At 39.7% G+C, this 18,253-nt stretch overlaps 1 protein-coding gene across 1 annotated transcript in view; it reads left to right on the forward strand.

The window, feature by feature from the left end:
* Window positions 1-223: 223 nt before the first annotated feature.
* Window positions 224-18,253, forward strand: part of LOC122686664 (phospholipid-transporting ATPase IB-like) — a 69,460-nt gene continuing 51,430 nt past the window's right edge. The window contains exons 1-11 of the mRNA XM_043891866.1: window positions 224-324; window positions 3,122-3,221; window positions 5,590-5,688; window positions 6,791-6,836; window positions 7,469-7,509; window positions 9,100-9,173; window positions 11,976-12,045; window positions 15,912-16,039; window positions 16,385-16,496; window positions 16,806-16,971; window positions 18,068-18,195. Of these exons, the coding sequence (XP_043747801.1) occupies window positions 224-324; window positions 3,122-3,221; window positions 5,590-5,688; window positions 6,791-6,836; window positions 7,469-7,509; window positions 9,100-9,173; window positions 11,976-12,045; window positions 15,912-16,039; window positions 16,385-16,496; window positions 16,806-16,971; window positions 18,068-18,195 (1,065 nt within the window). The remainder of the gene's footprint in view (window positions 325-3,121; window positions 3,222-5,589; window positions 5,689-6,790; window positions 6,837-7,468; window positions 7,510-9,099; window positions 9,174-11,975; window positions 12,046-15,911; window positions 16,040-16,384; window positions 16,497-16,805; window positions 16,972-18,067; window positions 18,196-18,253) is intronic.

Consider the following 18,253-nt stretch of genomic DNA (forward strand, 5'->3'; position numbering starts at 1 on the left):
TTGGCCCAGGTCATGATCCCTGGGAGCAAAGAACGCTGTCCTCCCCAGGGGACTCAAGAGAAGCTGTGTGTAACCCCTCCACACACACACAGACACACATACACAGAGTACCCGCTGTCCTCCCTGGAGCCTGCCTTCACCTGAGTTTCCATGTAACGTCTTGGTGCCTTCTTGCCACAGGACCTGTTCGCATCTCTGGGGGCTGTTGGACGTGGAGGAAAAGATGGGCTTGAGGCAATCTCTGCAAGGAGCAGATGTGCCACAGGCCCGCACCATTTACCTCAATGAACCCCTTAGGAACACTTTCTGCAAAAACTCCATCAGGTGAGAAGACTGTGGAGGTAGGAGAGGAAGGAGGAACGAGGAGGCTGTGGTCTTCCCAATAAACAACACTTTGTATGGATGCTCCAGGCTAGAGCAGTGTTCTTGAACCTGGAGGAACTCACTGCAGAGAACAGGATTTGTCTTCACCTCCTCTTCGAGGCTTCTTGAAGTCGCTGTCTGCTCTGACTTGTCCCCATTCACAGTCTGAGAGTGCTCTAGCAAAACCACCTGCAAGGGAGCGGGGCAAAGCCCTCGCCAGGGGAGCCACCCACCATCACCCACTGGGGAATGAGTATTAGCTAGGAAGAGTTCTGCTTCCTGAGGAATTCACTGAGCTGAGTACTGAAACTCTGCAGAGGCAGTTTAGATGAAAGCCTAAAAGGGACTTTTTTCATATATATGTTTATAACTTCCCTGGTGGTTCAGATGGTAAAGAATCCACCTGCAATGCGGGAGACCTGTGTTCTATCCCTGGGTCAGGAAGATCCACTGGAGAAGGAAATGGCTACCCACTCCAGTATTCTGGAGGCTTCCTGGACAGAGGAACCTGGTGGTCTATAGTCCATGGGGTTGCAAAGAGTTGGACATAACTGAGCAACTAACACACATATGCACACACACACATATATATGTGTACATACGTATATACACACACACATATATATTCTTTATTTTTTTAAAACCATGCTCTAAGGCCAGAGGTTGGATACATGAGGTCAGTAGTCAGTAAGCTTTTTCACTATTAACTAACTAACCAAAGAGCTTAAAAATGTGCATCATTGACTCGGCAAGAGAAAGAGGATATCACTGAAGCCAAAAATGAAGGCAAAGCAGGAACCCAAAGAGGTCAAGGTTGCAGATGTGGCTGGTTTTGGAGGACACCTCAGGTTTCTGAGGACACCTGCCCAGTTCTGGTGACTTAGGGCTTCAGATTTCGTGCTCAGGGGGAGAAGGGAACTCAAACCTAAGGCCACACCTGGTGGAAAACAGAATTGTATACCCACTACCGTAATACTGGGTCTTTGGAGGACTACGTCCTAAATGAAGGGAGAATAAAACATCTGCTTTTTAAAAGGCATGTGATGAAGAAACTTAACCTCTTTTAAATTTGGCTCTGGCTTTAATATTTATAAAATTATTTTGTGTATCAATAGTCTTAAAAGTTATTAAATGTAATGAACTTGAAGAACAATTTTGGATTGCTAATTATTAATTCTATTTAGTCCATGAGTCTTTCAAAAACATCCTACCTAAGGAATTCTTCAAATTCAATGAGGATGAATTAAAAGAAGAAATATTAAATTTCCTATCTCAAAACTCCAAAAGTTTGGTAAAATAACATGCATAATATCCAGCAAATCCAAACATAATAAAGAATATAAGGAGTATATGAAAAGAAAGTATGAAAGATAAGCGAGGTACCCAGAACACATTTTTAAAAATTAACCATACTTCAATAGATTTTACAAAAATATTTGAAGAATTTGATCCTTTATATTTTTGGATTTATAGAGCTAAAATTTTTAAACCATTCATATCTACCTATCATCTCTCTGTCATGGTCTGAATTCCCCCGAAGTTTATATGTTGCAATCCTAGCCCTCCAATGTGATGTTTTAGTAGGTGGAGCCCTTGGGAAATGATGGGGTCATTTGGGCAGAGTCCTCATTAGTGGACTTGTGACCTTATAAAAGGGCCCCAGAGAGCTGCCTTGCCCCTTCCACAATGTGAGGTTACACTGAGAATGTCAGTGGTGAAGTGGATACTCACCAGACACTGAATTTACTGGTGCCATGATCTCAGACCCCCAGTCTCCGGAACTGTGAGAAATAAATGTTGGTTGTTTATAAAGCACCCAGTTTATGTATGTTTGTTACAGCAGTTCAAATAGACTGAGACATTATCCTAGACCAAAAGACATACTGTCTATACTTTTATACATGTTAAATAACCTTCACCAGAGATGATGCCAGTTTACACCTACATCATCAGTTTGAGAGCTCATGTTTCCTCATGTCCTTGCTAATAATGCCGGGACTGCTCAGTCACTCAGTTGTCGGTGTAAGAAGCAAAAGCCTCTATTTGTTTTTATTCCTTTGATTATTAGAGGTTTATTTGCTTGCTTTATGTTTACTGGCCACTTGTATTTATTCTTTTGATAATTACTTGTTTATGCTTTAGATCCATTTTTATATTATGGTGAATGTTGTTTGCTTAATGGTTTTTAAAGACTCACTGTATACTAGAGATATTAGCCTCTTTTTCCTATGTGCTACAAATATATTTTTCCTAGTTGGTTATCATTTTTCAGTCTTATAGTGCTTTCTTTCTGAACAGAACTTATATTTTTATATATCAAAATTTTGCTCATTACCAGGTTGTGTTCCTTATTACCTTCTCCTTTCCATGTGTTTATTTTTTTTCTTTTGAATTTTTTATTATGTATTGGAGTATAGCTGATTAACAATTTTGTGATAGTTTCAGTTGAACAGCAAAGGGACTCAGTCATCCATGTGTCTAGATAGCATGTGGCTCTCTGCTTTCAGATCCTTGGTTCTCCACATCTGCCTGTGTATTCACAGTACTTCATGAAATGGGGAAATTCTTCTTTTACCTTGGGTTTTTTAAAAAATAACAATGAATGCTGTCAAAAAAGACAAAATATCTTTAGAAAAGGCTCAGCATTTTAAAACAATGTTTTATCCACTTCTGAGTTATAACCAGATTTTGTGTTTTCCATTGGTGTTTACTGAGTTCAGAAGGTTAACTTTCTAACTTTCTACCCTTCTACCCACAGCACAGCCAAGTACAGCATGTGGTCGTTTCTCCCTCGATATTTGTATCTGCAGTTTAGCAAAACTGCCAACGCCTTCTTCCTGTTCATCACTATATTGCAGGTGATGTTTTGAACATGTTGTTAGATTCAGATTTCTAAGAAGTAAAAAAGGTATAACAATCTCATGAGTGTGATCAGAGAATAAGTTTAAGCACTGTAAAGAGAACTCTCTACTTAAAATATTTAACTTACTCAGTGAGACACTAAACTCCATTACTCAGCTGAAAGACATGTTGGTGAACAGTAGATGAATTAATGAGATGTATTTTGAAGTGACTTTTGTCATTTGTGCCACCTCTATAATAAGATAATTTTACTGCATTTTGAAAGATACAATTCACCACCTCATATTAGTTTAAAATAACATCTCCCCCCCCCCGCCCCCCCCCCAGTAATGATAAAAACACTTAACATGAGGTCTAGCACCTTAAACTTTTAAGTCTCCAATCTCCAATAAAGTGCTATTACCTGTAGGGCCTTTGCTGTTCCTGCTTCCCTGGCCACTGCCCCGCCCCCATCACCAGGCTCTGGCACCCACTGTTCCCCTTGATAATTCTGTTAGTTTGACTATTTTAGATACCTCATATCAGTGGAGTCATATAGTATTGTCCTTCTGTGATTGGCTTTTTTCACTTCCATAATTTTCTCAAGGGTCATCCATGTTGTCACATATAATGGAATTTCCTTCTTTTAAGGCTGAACTATGTGTATGTATATGTACTATTATACAAAGAAATAATAAGCAAGCAAAAAAACTAAGGCAGCATAGAGAGTGTACCTAGGCCCACATCTGGAAATATAGTCTAAATACTGGCTTAAAACTCAACATTAAAAAAACAAAGATCTTGGCATCTAGTCCCATCACTTCCTGGAAAACAGAAGAAAACACGGAAGCAGTGGCAGATTTTATTTTCTTGGGCTCCAAAATCACTGCAGATGGTGACTGCAGCCGTGAAATTAAAAGACGCTTGCTCCCTGGAAGTAAGGCTGTGACAAACCTACACAGCATATTAAAAAGCAGAGACATCACTTTGCTGACAAAGGTCCATATATACAAAGCTATGGTATTTCCAGTAATTACGTGAGAACTGGAGCATAAAGAAGTCCCAGTGCTGAAGAACTGATGCTTTTGAACTGTGGTGCTGGAGAAGACTCTTGAGAGTCCCTTGGACTGCGAGGAGGTCAAACCAGTCAATCGTAAAGGAAATCAACCCTGAGCATTCACTGGCAGGATTGGTGCTGAAGCTGATGCGCCAATACTCTGGCCGCCTGATGCAAAGAGTTGACTCACTGGAAAAGATCTGAAGCTGGGAAGAATCGAAGGTAAAAGAAGTGGATGGCAGAGGATGAGATGGTTGGATAGCAACACCGACTCAATGGACATGAATTTGAGCAAATGCCCAGAGATAGTGGAGGATAGTGGAGCCTAGTGTGCTGCAGTCCATGGAGTTGCAAAGAGTCAGACCCAACTGAGTGACTGAACAAGAACTTGTCTAAATCTGGAAAACTAAAGGGTCAGACCCCAGACCTCACTTAGGCTTGCATCCATCAGAAAGCAACTACAACCTCAGTTTCAATCACGTTATTTTTCACAATTTAGACAGTAGCGGGTAGCCCTAGAGCACTGTCTATAGGTAACTTGTACCCAGGAAACATTATTCTTCTGGGCCTCCAAAAAATTTCTCCCCTTTCTCAAAAAGAAGTAAGATTAAGATAGCTGATCATTTGGATTTAGCAATTTTGAAAAGATGCTCTTTTATTTATTATTTTAAAATTTACTTTATTTTTTTGGCTGTGGGGCTTGTGGAATCTTAGTTCCCTGACCAGGGATTGAACCCAAGCTTTTGGCAATGAAAGTGTGGAGTCCTAACCTCTGGACTGCCAAGGAATTTCCCCCAAAGATGCTATTTTAAACATTGAGGTTTTGCGCTGTCTCAACCAAAACATAATATTAGAAAGGTGACACAATAACTGAAATGTCATTAAGCAATTGCTCTGGGGACTTTTCTGTAGTGTATAACATTTAGTGTCTGGGCTTCCCTTGTGGCTCAGGTAGTAAAGAATCTGCCCGCAACATGGGAGACCAGTGTTCAATCCCTGTGTTTGGAAGATTCCCTGGAGAAGGGAATGGCAACCCACTCCAGTATTCTTGCCTGGAGAATTCCATGGACAGAGGAGCCTAGCAGGCTGCATAGTCTATGGGGTCGCACAGAGCTGGACACAGCTGAGCGACTAACACTTGGACTTTTTGACTTTGAGTATTTAGTGTCACACTCCAGGGTTGATTTTGGTATCCTGAATCCTTTGCCTTTATATTTAATGTGTCTGTTGTTGTCACATCCTGGATCGTGCCATTAGCAGTGTAACTTTCAATATATGCAAAATATAATAAGGACTTAAGAAATTAATAGTGTAACTCTATTTTGCAGCAAATTCCAGACGTATCTCCGACGGGAAAATACACAACTCTGGTGCCTCTGCTAGTTATTCTTGTAATTTCAGGCATTAAAGAGATTGTAGAAGATTATGTAAGTTTACTGTTAGTAAATGCTCTCAAAACCACTGCTTTGAATGTAAGAGGTGTATTTCTTGCTCTTTTTTTTTTTTTTCAGGCTACTGGTTGGAACTGTATAGTTCTTTAAATCTGTAGTTGATATGAAGAGTGAATTAAAGTTTTGAGGTTTCACGTTTTTAATTGTATGTGTATTTGACAGACCAGCAGGACTTCATATCTATTCTGAGAACTATGATAGTATCTTTGGGGACATAATCCAGCCAGAGGAGAGAACCCTAGATGGCAGAGAAGGATGTGCACACAACTTTGTCGTCTTACTTTGTTTTTCCTATAACCTTGGCAGAGGAGTGATTTTACAGGCACCTGCAGATTTCAGTAGAAAAATAAAAGAAGACAGATAGCTAACAGTGTTTTCTTTTGCTGCAGCTGGGGTCTCTCTAGAGTTGTCTCCCCCTCCTCACCTACAGTCCTAATGCTCGTTTCTAAAATAACTAGTGGTGTCATCCATGTGTTTCTGCCTCGCTCCTACCAGCTTGTTATGTCATCAGTTAAATCTGTTAGACCTTTCAATTGGTTGATAGTGTGAAAGAATTTTTCAAACTTAAAAGCTTTTGGTTATATTGGGGCAATATTCGACATAGCCAATTATGTGTTTCGCCAAATAGTCATTACAAACATCACATGAAATGCTAACATTTCAAGTAAGCACTTTACTATGCAGCAGGCACTGTGCTATGTGTCAATATATCTGTGTGTGTGTATGTGTGTGTGTGTGTGTGTGTATGTGTGAATTCATTTAAACTGAGGCACAGACAAGTCAATGACCTGATGAGGCTGTCACAGTCAGGGGCAGAGTTGGGACGTCAACCAGGGCAAGCTGGTTCTAGATGTCCCACACTTGACCACGTTGGTCGTTGGCCTCCCCTAGGGCACACCTCAGTTTAGGAAGTCATGTAAAGGAGAAAGGAAAGTGAAATCAGTTATAGCCAAAAACCTGCTTTATAGTTAGGTTTACTACCTCGATTCTTTTTAAGCCCACTGTGTCTTGTATTGTGATTTGAATGATTCATTTCAAACTTTGATAGCATGGTTTTTTTTTTTTTTTCCTGTAACAGAAACGACATATGGCAGACAAATTAGTTAACTCAAAGAACACAATAGGTAAGATATTAGATTTAGCTTTTACCCTATTTCACTCTAAGAAAATATCCAAATTCATCAAGTAGATACTTGTAATATGTTTTATAACATTTTGGTATTTAAAGAAATATAGAAATAAATAGCAAAAACCAGAAGGAAACTCAATTTCCATATGTTAGAATCATGTAAATAAGTTAACTAGAATAAAAGGAAAGATAAAAGGTGGGGAAGGGTAGAGTATTCAGGATATGAACAATTCTTTTTTGTTTTTTAACAATTCTTATGCCCATAAAAAAGATCTGGGTGTTACATATTCTCTCAGTCCTGGTTTTGATATGTGCTATCTCTGTATTTGATTGGAAAAATGTTACTCTTCAGGCTACAGCCAGTATTTTAGCATATAACAGCAAACTGTTTTCTCTTGGGATTGGAAGTGACTTAATACAGCCTCTATCTGCCTGTCTATTTATATTATATTATAATATATATTATCCTATAGTGTTATGTTATATATATTGCTCTTTTTGCTAAAGTGCATATTACTCTTTCAGTTTATATAAAAGTTAAATTAACAAAGAGAATATAAAGAAATGCCTGTAGTTTTTGGGAAAGTTATCTTTATTACACTGAATACATAGCTGTTTCTTCTTCAGTGTTAAGACAGAATGCATGGCAAATGATTCTGTGGAAAGAGGTAAGAATGTAATTTAATGCTTAACTTAGTCATAAGCACCTACCATATTTAAAGCTAACAGATTTTTATCTGTGAAGCATGTCTTTCGAAACCATCATATTGTCCATTTGTTGCTGTTGTTTATGAGGAAGTATAGAATCGAAGAAAACGAGCCTCTTGCTCAAAGTTATGTGGCCAAGAAGGAGTGAAATGGATCTGAACTTAAGTTGGCCTGGCTAGAGGTCTACACACCTCCACTGTGCCTGGGTGTTACCCCCATGTCACTGCATGGAACATTTAAAGTCAGTTCAGTTCAGTTCAGTCACCCAGTCTAGTCCTACTCTTTGTGACCCCATTGACTGCAGCACACCAGGCCTCCTGTCCATCACCAACTCCTAGAGCTTGCTCAAACTCATGTCCATCAAGTCAGTGATGCCATCCAATCATCTCATCTTCCGTTGTCACCTCCTCGTGTCTTCAATCTTTCCCAGCATTAGGGTCTTTTCCAATGAGTCAGTTCTTCGCATCAGGTGGCAAAAGTATTGGAGTTTCATTTTCAGCATCAGTCCTTCCAAATGAATATTCAGGACTGATTTCTTTTAGGATGGACTGGTTGGATCTCCTTGCTGTCCAAGAGACTGTCACGAGTCTTCTCCAACACCACAGTTCAAATGCATTAATTATTTGGTGCTCAGCCTTCTTTATGGTCCAGCTCTCACATCCATACATGACTACTGGAAAAACCGTAGCTTTGACTAGACGGACCTTTGCTGGCAAAGTAATATCTCTGCTTTTTAATATGCTGTCTAGGTTGGTCATAGCTTTTCTTCCAAGGAACAAGCATCTTTTAATTTCATGGCTGCAGTCACCATCTGCAGTGATTTTGGAGCCCCCCCCAAATAAAGTCTCTCACTGTTTCCATTGTTTTCCCATCTATTTGCCATGAAGTGATGGGACTGGATGTCATGATCTTCGTTTTTTGAATGTTGAGTTTTAAGCCAGCTTTTTCACTCTCCTCTTTCACTTTCATCAAGAGGCTCTTTAGTTCCTCTTCGCTTCCTTCCATAAAAGTGGTGTCATCTGCATATCTGAGGTTATTGATATTTCTCCAGCAATCTTGATTCCAGCTTGTGCTTCATCCAGGCCAGCATTTCGCATGATGTACTCTGCCTGTAAGTTAAATAAGCAGAGTGACAATATACAGCCTTGATGTACTCCTTTCCCAATTTGGAACCAGTCTATTGTTCCATGTCCAATTCTAACTGTTGCTTCTTGACCTGCATACAGATTTCTCAGGAGGCAGGTCAGATGGTCTGGTATTCCCATCTCTTTAAGAATTTTTCAGTCTGTTGTGATCCACACTGTCAAAGGCTTTGATGTTGACTTAAAGTCAACGGTTCACAGCCTGTTGCTGTGGGTACAAGACAGCATTTATATGGAAGATATCATGGAGGAGTGAAAGCATCAGGAGATTCAGTTGTTCTAATGTAGCTGAATTTATTAGGATGGCCCCAGGATTTTCATCTTATGCTTGAGAATATTTGACAGATTTTGCTTTTAATTGTGCTTTTAAAAGTTCATGCTTCTGTGTTTTCTCTCCTGGTTTGAAAGGTTAATGTGGGTGACATTGTGAAGGCCACCAATGGGCAGTTCCTTCCTGCAGACATGGTCCTGATTTCTTCCAGGTTAGTTATGTTAGTGGGCATTTAAGGAACTTTTGTTATGAAATAGAAATTAAACAAAAAAACCAAAGGCCTTTTCTTCTTTCACTCCTTTCACCATCCCTTTATACTGGACACCAGTGATTGCAAACATTTTCTGTAAAAGGACACATAGTAAATATTTTCAGCTTTGTGGGCCATGCAATCTCTGTTGTAGTTACTCAGGTCTTTTTCTGTACTATCAGAAACAACCAAAGGCAAAATGTAAACAAATAGAATGATTGTGTCCCAGTAAAACTTTATTTATGAAAATAAGCAGGGGCCAGATTTAGCATTTGGGTCATAGATTGATGATTGCTATTCTATACTTCTATGATCTTTAATTTCCCTGGACATATTTTCTTCTATTCTGATTCTTAGGTTAATTCTATCTCTTCTACAATTTCTATAGACATTCAACAAATCTAAAATATTTTACACTTATTATCTTGTTTTATTGTCATGTAATAAAAAGATATATTTTACAATAGAAACAAAAATGATAGGGTACTTAAGAACAGATCTGACAAAACATATGCAAGTGCTTAATGGAGGACTTAAATGTATGGAGAAATATATCATGTTCTTGGATAGGAAGATTCAATATTATAAAGATGTCAATTCCCGCCAGACTGATCTAAAAGCTTACTGCCATTCAAACCAAAATATCAAACATATTTTAATGGGAATCGATGAGCTGATTATAAATATCTAATTTGTACCTGTGGGATTTGACCTTGTGGAGGTGATTGAATGATGATATTCAATGCCATTGAGAGAAGAGTCATTATACTTCCCAAGAGAGGGCAAGATGCCCTGCCATGCAGGGTTCAAAGGGGAGGCATTGCATTTGGTCAGGAGGTAGAAACGAGAGAGAGAGGAAGCCGAGGTCAGAGCCTTTAGTGAGATTTCTGGAGGAAAGTCAGGGCAGGGCAGAGTGAACCATTTAGGATTGCTTAAGCTCTAATACTTTGACCACCTGATGCTAAGAGCCAACTCATTGGAAAAGACCCTGATGCTGGGAAAAATTGAGGGCAGGATGAGAAGGGGTCAACAGAGGATGAGCTGGTTTGATAGCATCATTGACTCAATGGACATGAGTTTGAGCAAACTCCAGGAAATAGTGAAGGACAGGGAAGCTGGGCCTGCTGCAGTCCATGGAGTCATGAAAAGTTGGACTGGACTTAGTGACTGAGCAGCAACAACAGTCTTGGCTAATTCTGCTGGGCTCTGGGCTATAGGTCTCCTGTTGGCGAGTACCAGGCCCTGGGATGATTTAGAGCACAAGTGTGTGAAAGTTAGATAAAGTAGATGTTTAGGGAGCATAGACTCAGGATTGGTTGGTTTGCATGTGAAGGCACACTCCTGGTAGAGCCCTACTCTGTCTCTAAGGATCAATTGCCCTTGAGAATTGCAGTCTCTCTCCAGCCAACACTATTTGTAAGATGTCAAGACATCATGAGATACAGAAAGTCAAAGACAATGTTAATAGAAATGTATTTGGAAGAGCAAAGGGCTGAGAATAGTCAAGGCACTTGTGAATAGGAATAAAGACTCAGACATAGAGAGCAAACTCAAAGCAGGGGAAGAAGAGGGTAGGATGAATTGAGAGAGGAGCATTGAAATATATACTTTACCATGGGGCTTCCCAGGTGGCGTTAGCAGTAAAGAACCCACCTGCCAATGCAGGAGACATAAGAGATGTGGGTTTGTTCCCTGAGTCAGGAAGATCCCTTGGAGAAGGAAATGGCAACCCACTCCACTGTTCTTGCCTGGAGAATGCCATAGATAGAGGAACCTGGCGGGCTACAGTCTCTAGGGTTACAAAGAGTCAGACATGGCTGAAGCAACAGTGCGCATGTGTAAAATAGATAGGTAATGGGAAGTTGCTGTGTAACACAGGGAGCTCAGCTTGGTGCTCTGTGACAACCTAAAGGGGGTGAGATGGGGTGGTGGGAGGCAGCTTCAAGAGGGAGGGGACGTGTGTATGCCTGTGGCTGATGCATGTTGATGTATGGCAGAAATCAATACAACATTGTAAAGCAATTCTCCTCCAATTAAAAATAAATTTAGAAAAGAATTATTTGAGGGTAGCTGTCTGACTTCATTTAAAGAGATGGGTTTCAATTTGTAGCAGTTTAGACGGGTTAATATTAGCACAGGAACAGAAAAACTAGGATCATGGGAGGTAATAGAGAATCCAGAAACACATCTGTACATGTTGGAGCTTTGATGTGTGACAGTGGTGGCACTCTGCTTCAGTGGTAACAGGAGTTAGAGTTAGAGTTATTTGCTCAGTCGTGTCTGACTCTTTTGTGACCCCATGGACTGTAGCCTGCCAGGCTCCTCTGTCCATGGAATTCTCCAGGCAGTAGTACTGGAGTGGGTTGTCATTCCCTTCTCCAGGGGATCTTCCCAACTCAGTGATTGAACCCAGGTCTCTAGTGTTGCAGGCAGATTATTTACCATCTGAGCCACCAGGGAAGCCAGTGGTAACAGGACGGGCTGTTAAATAGTAATGTTTTGGAACTGGTTACCCACACAGCAAAAAGTGAAATTCCTTTCTACACAGAAACCAACTTTAGGGAATTCCCTGATGGCCCAGTGATTAGGACTCTTGGGCTTGTAGGATCACACTGCTGAAATCCACTGGCAAGGTAGTTGTTGTGGTCCTTTTAGTTCTGAAGAATCCTTACTGATGTAGATCATATTTCATGGTTACAGTTATTGGGAAATTAATTTGTTGGAGAGATATTGATTCAATATTACTCGTTTTATTTTCTTTAGTGAACCTCAGGCAACGTGTTTTGTTGCAACATCTAATCTGGATGGAGAGACGAATCTAAAAATACGACAGGTAAAGATACCTTTATTTACTTATTTGGCTGCACCTGGTCCAAATTGCGGCACCTGAACTCTTAGTTGTGGCACATGGGATCTAGTTCCCTAACCAGGGATAGAACCTGGGCCCCCTGCATTGGGAGCCCAGAGTCTCAGACACTGGACCACCAGGGAAGTCCTGAGATGTCTTTCTAATTCCTAACTTTATACTTGAGTCCACAGTGTCAAGTTTTGTCATGTACCAAATTTACTTTTTTTTCATGATGCAAATGGTCTCACCACTAATAAATATAATTTATTTACATAGATATAATTTATTTAAATAGATGTAATTTATCCTCATGAGATATTTAGAAGGTACTTTCAAAAGAATAAGCAACAACTACATGAATGTGTCACTCACTACTGCAAGAAAAATCGTATTGTATAAAATTCAGGTCATAAAGGATGACACACCTTTATGCATTTTGTTTTGAGTTTGATATTTCTGCTGATGATTGATGATAAAACTGTCCTGACTAAATATAACTAGATCAAAGTGTGTTACTCGCTCAGTCATGTCCAAATATTTGGCATCCTGTGGACTGTAGTCCACTAGGGTCCTCTGTCCATGGAATTCTCCAGGCAAGAATACTGGAGTGGGTAAGCAGTTCCCTTCTCCAGGGGATTTTCCCAACCCAGGGACTGAACCCAGGTCTCCTGCATTGCAGGCAGATTCTTTACTGGCTAAGCCACCAGGGAAGTTGTCCATAACCAGATTAAAAGGGGATATAAATGAACACTGGATGATCTTATATACCATTGCTTTTAAAACTACCATCTGAACTTTAGATTAGCATGTGATTATGAGTGGGCAGAGGCAGTGTTCAATTATCTTTTCATTAATGGAGAAAAGGACATTGATCTTTGCTCTGTTAGTTTGCTTAAGTAAGGAAGTACCTGATTTTATATTTGATTATTTGCATGTCTGTTGCTACCTTTACTGCAAACTTTAATTTGATTTGAAAATAGAAAACAGGTTTAGAATTTGTTAAATCTATCATCTTTGTAAAAGTAATTGAGAAAATGAGTTTATTTTACCTCTGGCACTTTCCAAATCCCACCTTTGTCCCCAGTGCTAATCATAGTAATAGTTTGGTACCTACCTGATTTTTTAAAAATTCAATTACAGACTTCTGTTTCTGTGAAGATGGAGTAGACATTGTTTTACCTATTTTTTCCTGCTAAGTACAACTAAAGACTTTGGCTTTTATATAAAAAACAAACAAGACTCTGAAAAACTGAGAGGAGAAGCCAGATGGCAGGACCTTGCGACCCTGTGAACAGTGTGATGGCGAGTTCCCTGTTCTTTCTTTGGCCTCATTTATCTCAGGGTCCACATAGTCAAAGCTGTGGTTTTCCCAGTAGTCACACATGGATGTGACAGTTGGATTATAATGAAGGTTGAGCACTGAAGAATTGATGCTTTTGAACTATGGTGTTGGAGAAGACTGTTGAGAGTCCCTTGGACAGCAAGGAGATCAAACCAGTCAATCCTAAAGGAAATGAACCCTGGATATTCATTGGAAGGACTGATGCTGAAGCTTCAATACTTTGGCCACCTGATGCAAAGAGCCAACTCATTGGAAAAGACCCTGATGCTGGGAAATATTGAAGGCAAAAGGAGAAGGGAGTGGCAGAGGATGAGGTGGTTAGATAGCATCACCAACTCAATAGACATGAATTTGAGCAAACTCCAGGAGATAGGAAAGATATTCCTTCCAATGAATATTCAGGGTTCATTTCCTTTAGGATCAGGAGACCATGTGGACAGTAGTAACAAGGCATTGCAACCCATTCACGCCAGGGAGGTGTTGTTGAAGGTCTACAGGGAGATCAAGGGCTCTCACCCTTGCTCAGCTATAACTGACCACCCCCCCAACTTGGCCATCAAAAAAGGTCAAGTTTGCAACTTGTATTCTTATCCCCCATCATGCAGTAATGAGATAGCACTTTCATCCCCTGTCAGAGAGGTGCCAGAGGAAGCCAGCTAAGGTTTAAATGATATCTATCTAGTATCTCGTAACATAATATGTGTAATAGGCAAGCTGTCCGTTTTCAATCAAAATTTATTCACCATACCCCAAACCAGAAGGATCTCAAACTCAATGAAAAATGACAACCCATGATGCTAACACCAAAATAACAAAAAATGTAAGCATTATCTGACAGAGACACTTCAGGGGACATTAGAAAAAAGGCTTTCATGAGCAATGACAAAAATGCTTGAAACAAAAGTCTCAGCAAAGAAACAGTCTCAGCAAGGAAATTTGGAAATTTAAAAACTTAAAAATACAATAACTAGCCCCTCTCCCCCCACAGACACACACAAATCAACCGCCAAAGCAACCAACCAACCAAATGAAAAAAGCTCAGGGGTTGGGCTCAACAGCAGAATGTAAGGGCTGGGGAAAAGAATCTGTGAATTGAAAGATAGCACAATAGAAACTACCCAATTTAAACAACAAAGAAAGTAGACGAGAAAAAAATGAAGAGATGTATTTGTTCTTGTTGGGGGCTTCCCTAGGGGCTCATACAGTGAAGAATCTACTGCAATGCAGGAGACCTGACTCAGCCCCTGGTTGGGAAAGATCCCCTGGAGAAGGGAATGGCTACCCACTCCAGTATTCTTGCCTGTAGAATTCCATAGACAGAGGAACCTGGTGGGCTACAGTCCATGGGGTCACAAAGAGTTGAACACGACTGAGTGACTAACATTTTCAATACACTTTTCATTCATTCATTCTCTTTCTGATTTATAGAATCTCTTCATGCACTTTCAGCACATAATAGGTATATCAGTTGTATGTGTTGCAAATGTCTTCTTCAAGTTGGTAACTTGCTTTCAGACTTTATTTAAGGTATCTTCTGTTGAATGGAAGTTCATCCCAAACTGTTTCAATGTAGGTCCCTGAGTGTCAAAACTTTTAAGACTTTGTATGCATGCCTGAGAATATTTGTGCTAAACTTTCATTTATTTGAAATTAGAAAGTTGTAACATTCTAGATTTAAAGGTCTCTTAATTAAGTACTTAAAAATAAAATCCTCTGTCTTTAAGTATTTCCTATTGTTAGACTAATGACAATTTGATTCTGAATTCTCTTGGAGGTGATCTGCCCTTTCTCTCTGGAAGGCTGAGAGATTGGGATGAGGCATTTTCTCGATGAGTGATTCTCAAAGTGTGATCCTTGGACCAGCAGCGTCACTATCCTGTTAGAGTTGTTAGAAATGCAAGTTTTGGTGCCTTACCCCAGACCCACTGAATAAAAAAACTCTGGGGGCACAGCCCTGTAATCTGTACTTTACCATGACTGCAGGTTAGTCTGATGCACACAGAAGTTTGGAATCATTGTTCTAGATCCTTGCTAGTCAGAGTGTGATCCACAGTTGAACATCATCAGTTGCAGGCATAAATCTATCAAATACTACATGGTGTTTGATTGTGATAATTATAATTTCACTTCAAGGCAATGGAAACTTAACTTTCATACCTCTTTTGACCTCATTAGAATTATTTGCAAAATGTTGGTATGGCAAAGCCTTCTAGCAAAGTTTATGTTAGCATTTGATATAAATTTTTTTTTGTTTGGTAAGTACACTGACTTACCAAAGTCACTTACAGTGACTTTCAGACACTGACTTTCATAATATTCTTTTATTAGCCATTATGGCAACCCTCTCCAGTATTCTTGCCTGGGAAATCCTATGGACAGAGTAGCCTGGCGGGCTACAGTCCATGGGGTCGCAAAGAGTTGGACATAATTGAGCGACAGAACAACAAGAGACATTGAACTTTGTCTTGAAAATTCTGTTTTCATTTTCTCCTTTGATTTTATTTTGTAGGCTTTGTCAGAAACAGCTGCCATGAAAACAGAAAAGCAATTGTCAAGCCTATCTGGAAAAATAAAATGTGAAGGGCCTAATTTTCATTTCAACAGTTTTGTGGGGACCTTGTACCTAAATAGTAAAAGGTATCATTTTTTTCCTTCTCAAACATTTTTTTGTCCACTTAATCTTCCCTGACAATAACTTTTATAGTCACTCTAAGTATAAAGATTGTTTACTCTCTAAAAATTTTAACCTACATATATTTGGAATGGTGAGAAATGGATAACAAAGCAATTTTTTTCTGTGCTGTTTTAGAAATAGATACTTTCTTTGAAGACACATTTGTTTTTATTGCTATTTTTCCAGAAAGTTAAACTTGACAAAGGAAATATATATATATATATATATGGTGAAAGTCTAGGTTTGTTTTACATTGTGAAAATAAAAAGTTCTGTGGTAATTTACTAATACTCTTTTTATTTTTTTAGCCCTATTTCAATTGGGCCTGACCAGGTCTTGCTGAGAGGTACACAGCTTAAAAACACTGAGTGGATCCTGGGCATAGTTGTTTACACTGGATTTGAAACTAAATTCATGCAGGTAAATAATCTATGGTGACAAATAGCATTGCCCCAAATCACAACATTTTGTGTTTTTAGGAACCCTAGGACTTTGGACTTTGAGATGATAGATCTGCTATGTGGATCTGTTTCCTGTGAACTAGAGAGTGATGCTCCAAGAAGCAAGGTGGAAAGCCATGGGCACACTTTCAGTCCATCTGTGATTTGGCAAAAGATGTTGTACTTTTTGACCATTGCAGTTTTTAGCCTCCTTCACCATCAAACTGTAATTCACTTGTCTTGCTTGTTTGTGGTCCTTTTTGGTGTGTGGTTGCCTGCTACCATGCAGAATGCCGTCAAGTCACCCCTCAAGAGATCCAAGGTGGAGAAGGTGACCAACGTGCAGATCCTGGTGTTGTTCCTGCTGCTGTTGGTCATGTCCTTGGTGAGCTGTGTGGGAGCCATATTCTGGAGAGACAGGTACAGAGCAGAGCCCTGGTACATCGGGAAGAAAGGTAAGTGTCAGAGCATGGGAGGAAGACGCCGCTTTTGTAAGCTACTTCCCATGTTTTCATGTAAAAGGGAAGGCTCTCGTTCTAACTGGAGGCTGGCGCTTTTGCCTTACTTGTTTGTTTTCAGAAACTGAAGGTTAATGAGTTTTAGAAATAGAACATTTCCTTCTTAAGCACCAACCTCCAGCATTTTTACAACTTCCTTTGTATTTAGTTAGAACTTCTTCCTCCCATAATTCAACTATATAAATTTAATATGTAAGTCTGAGATGCAAGTTGTCAGGAAGACATATATAAGGCAGTGCATATAGATCCTCTGAACAATTTCTAGATATTTTTAAGTAAAATATCTTTTACTTCTTTCCCTGGGTTTTAAAAAATCATTATAATAATTATCTCTTTAGCTTCAAATCTACGGTTACTGTTACTTTAGTCCCTAAGTCATGTCTGACTCTTTTGCAACTCCATGGACTGTAGCCCACCAGGCTCCTCTGTCCATGGGACTCCCCAGGCAAGAATACTGGAAAGAGTTGTCATTTACTTCTCCAGGGGAATCTTCCTGCCCCAGGGATCAAACCTGGGTCTCTTATATTGGCAGGCAGGTCTTTTACCACTGAGCTACCAGCGAAGCCCTCAAACCTACTGTTATATACAGTTTAAAAAGTCCGCCTCATCACCCCCTCCTCATCTGCTGTGTTTAGCAACTTCCTTTCTTCAATGCTTTGCTCACCACCTTATCCAAGACCCGTTTCTGTGCCTCCAGCTTTGTGTTTTTTTTTGCTACACACCTCACAGAGTTCGTCCCGCTGTCTTTCCTGACTCATCCCACTTTCTCAAGCTATCTGAAGTTCTCTGAGGACAGGATCTAAGTCTTATTAGAATTTGTATCCCCATGCTTCTATGCACCCTATTACATGATTGATTGGTACTTAGCTAATATTTTAAAAACTATCTTATATCTGTGTCCACTTAATTATACTCTTAATAATAATTTCCATGGAGAAAAATTCCACAATTTAAAAAAGTAATAATGAGAACACAGATGAATAAAGATATCGCCTGAAGCTGCAACGTGGTTCCTCTGATTTTTCTTCCACAGATTATGACTATCACAGCTTTGGGTTTGATCTTTTGGTATTCATCATCTTGTACCACAATCTCATCCCCATTAGTCTGCTGGTCACTCTGGAAATTGTGAAATACATCCAGGCCCTGTTTATAAACTGGGTGAGTAGTAAATTCAGGAAATTAAGACAGTTCTCTCTTGGGTTATGGCTTTGGGTTC

Source organism: Cervus elaphus, chromosome 30 (assembly GCF_910594005.1).
Source record: "Cervus elaphus chromosome 30, mCerEla1.1, whole genome shotgun sequence".
Classification (NCBI taxonomy): domain Eukaryota; kingdom Metazoa; phylum Chordata; class Mammalia; order Artiodactyla; family Cervidae; genus Cervus; species Cervus elaphus.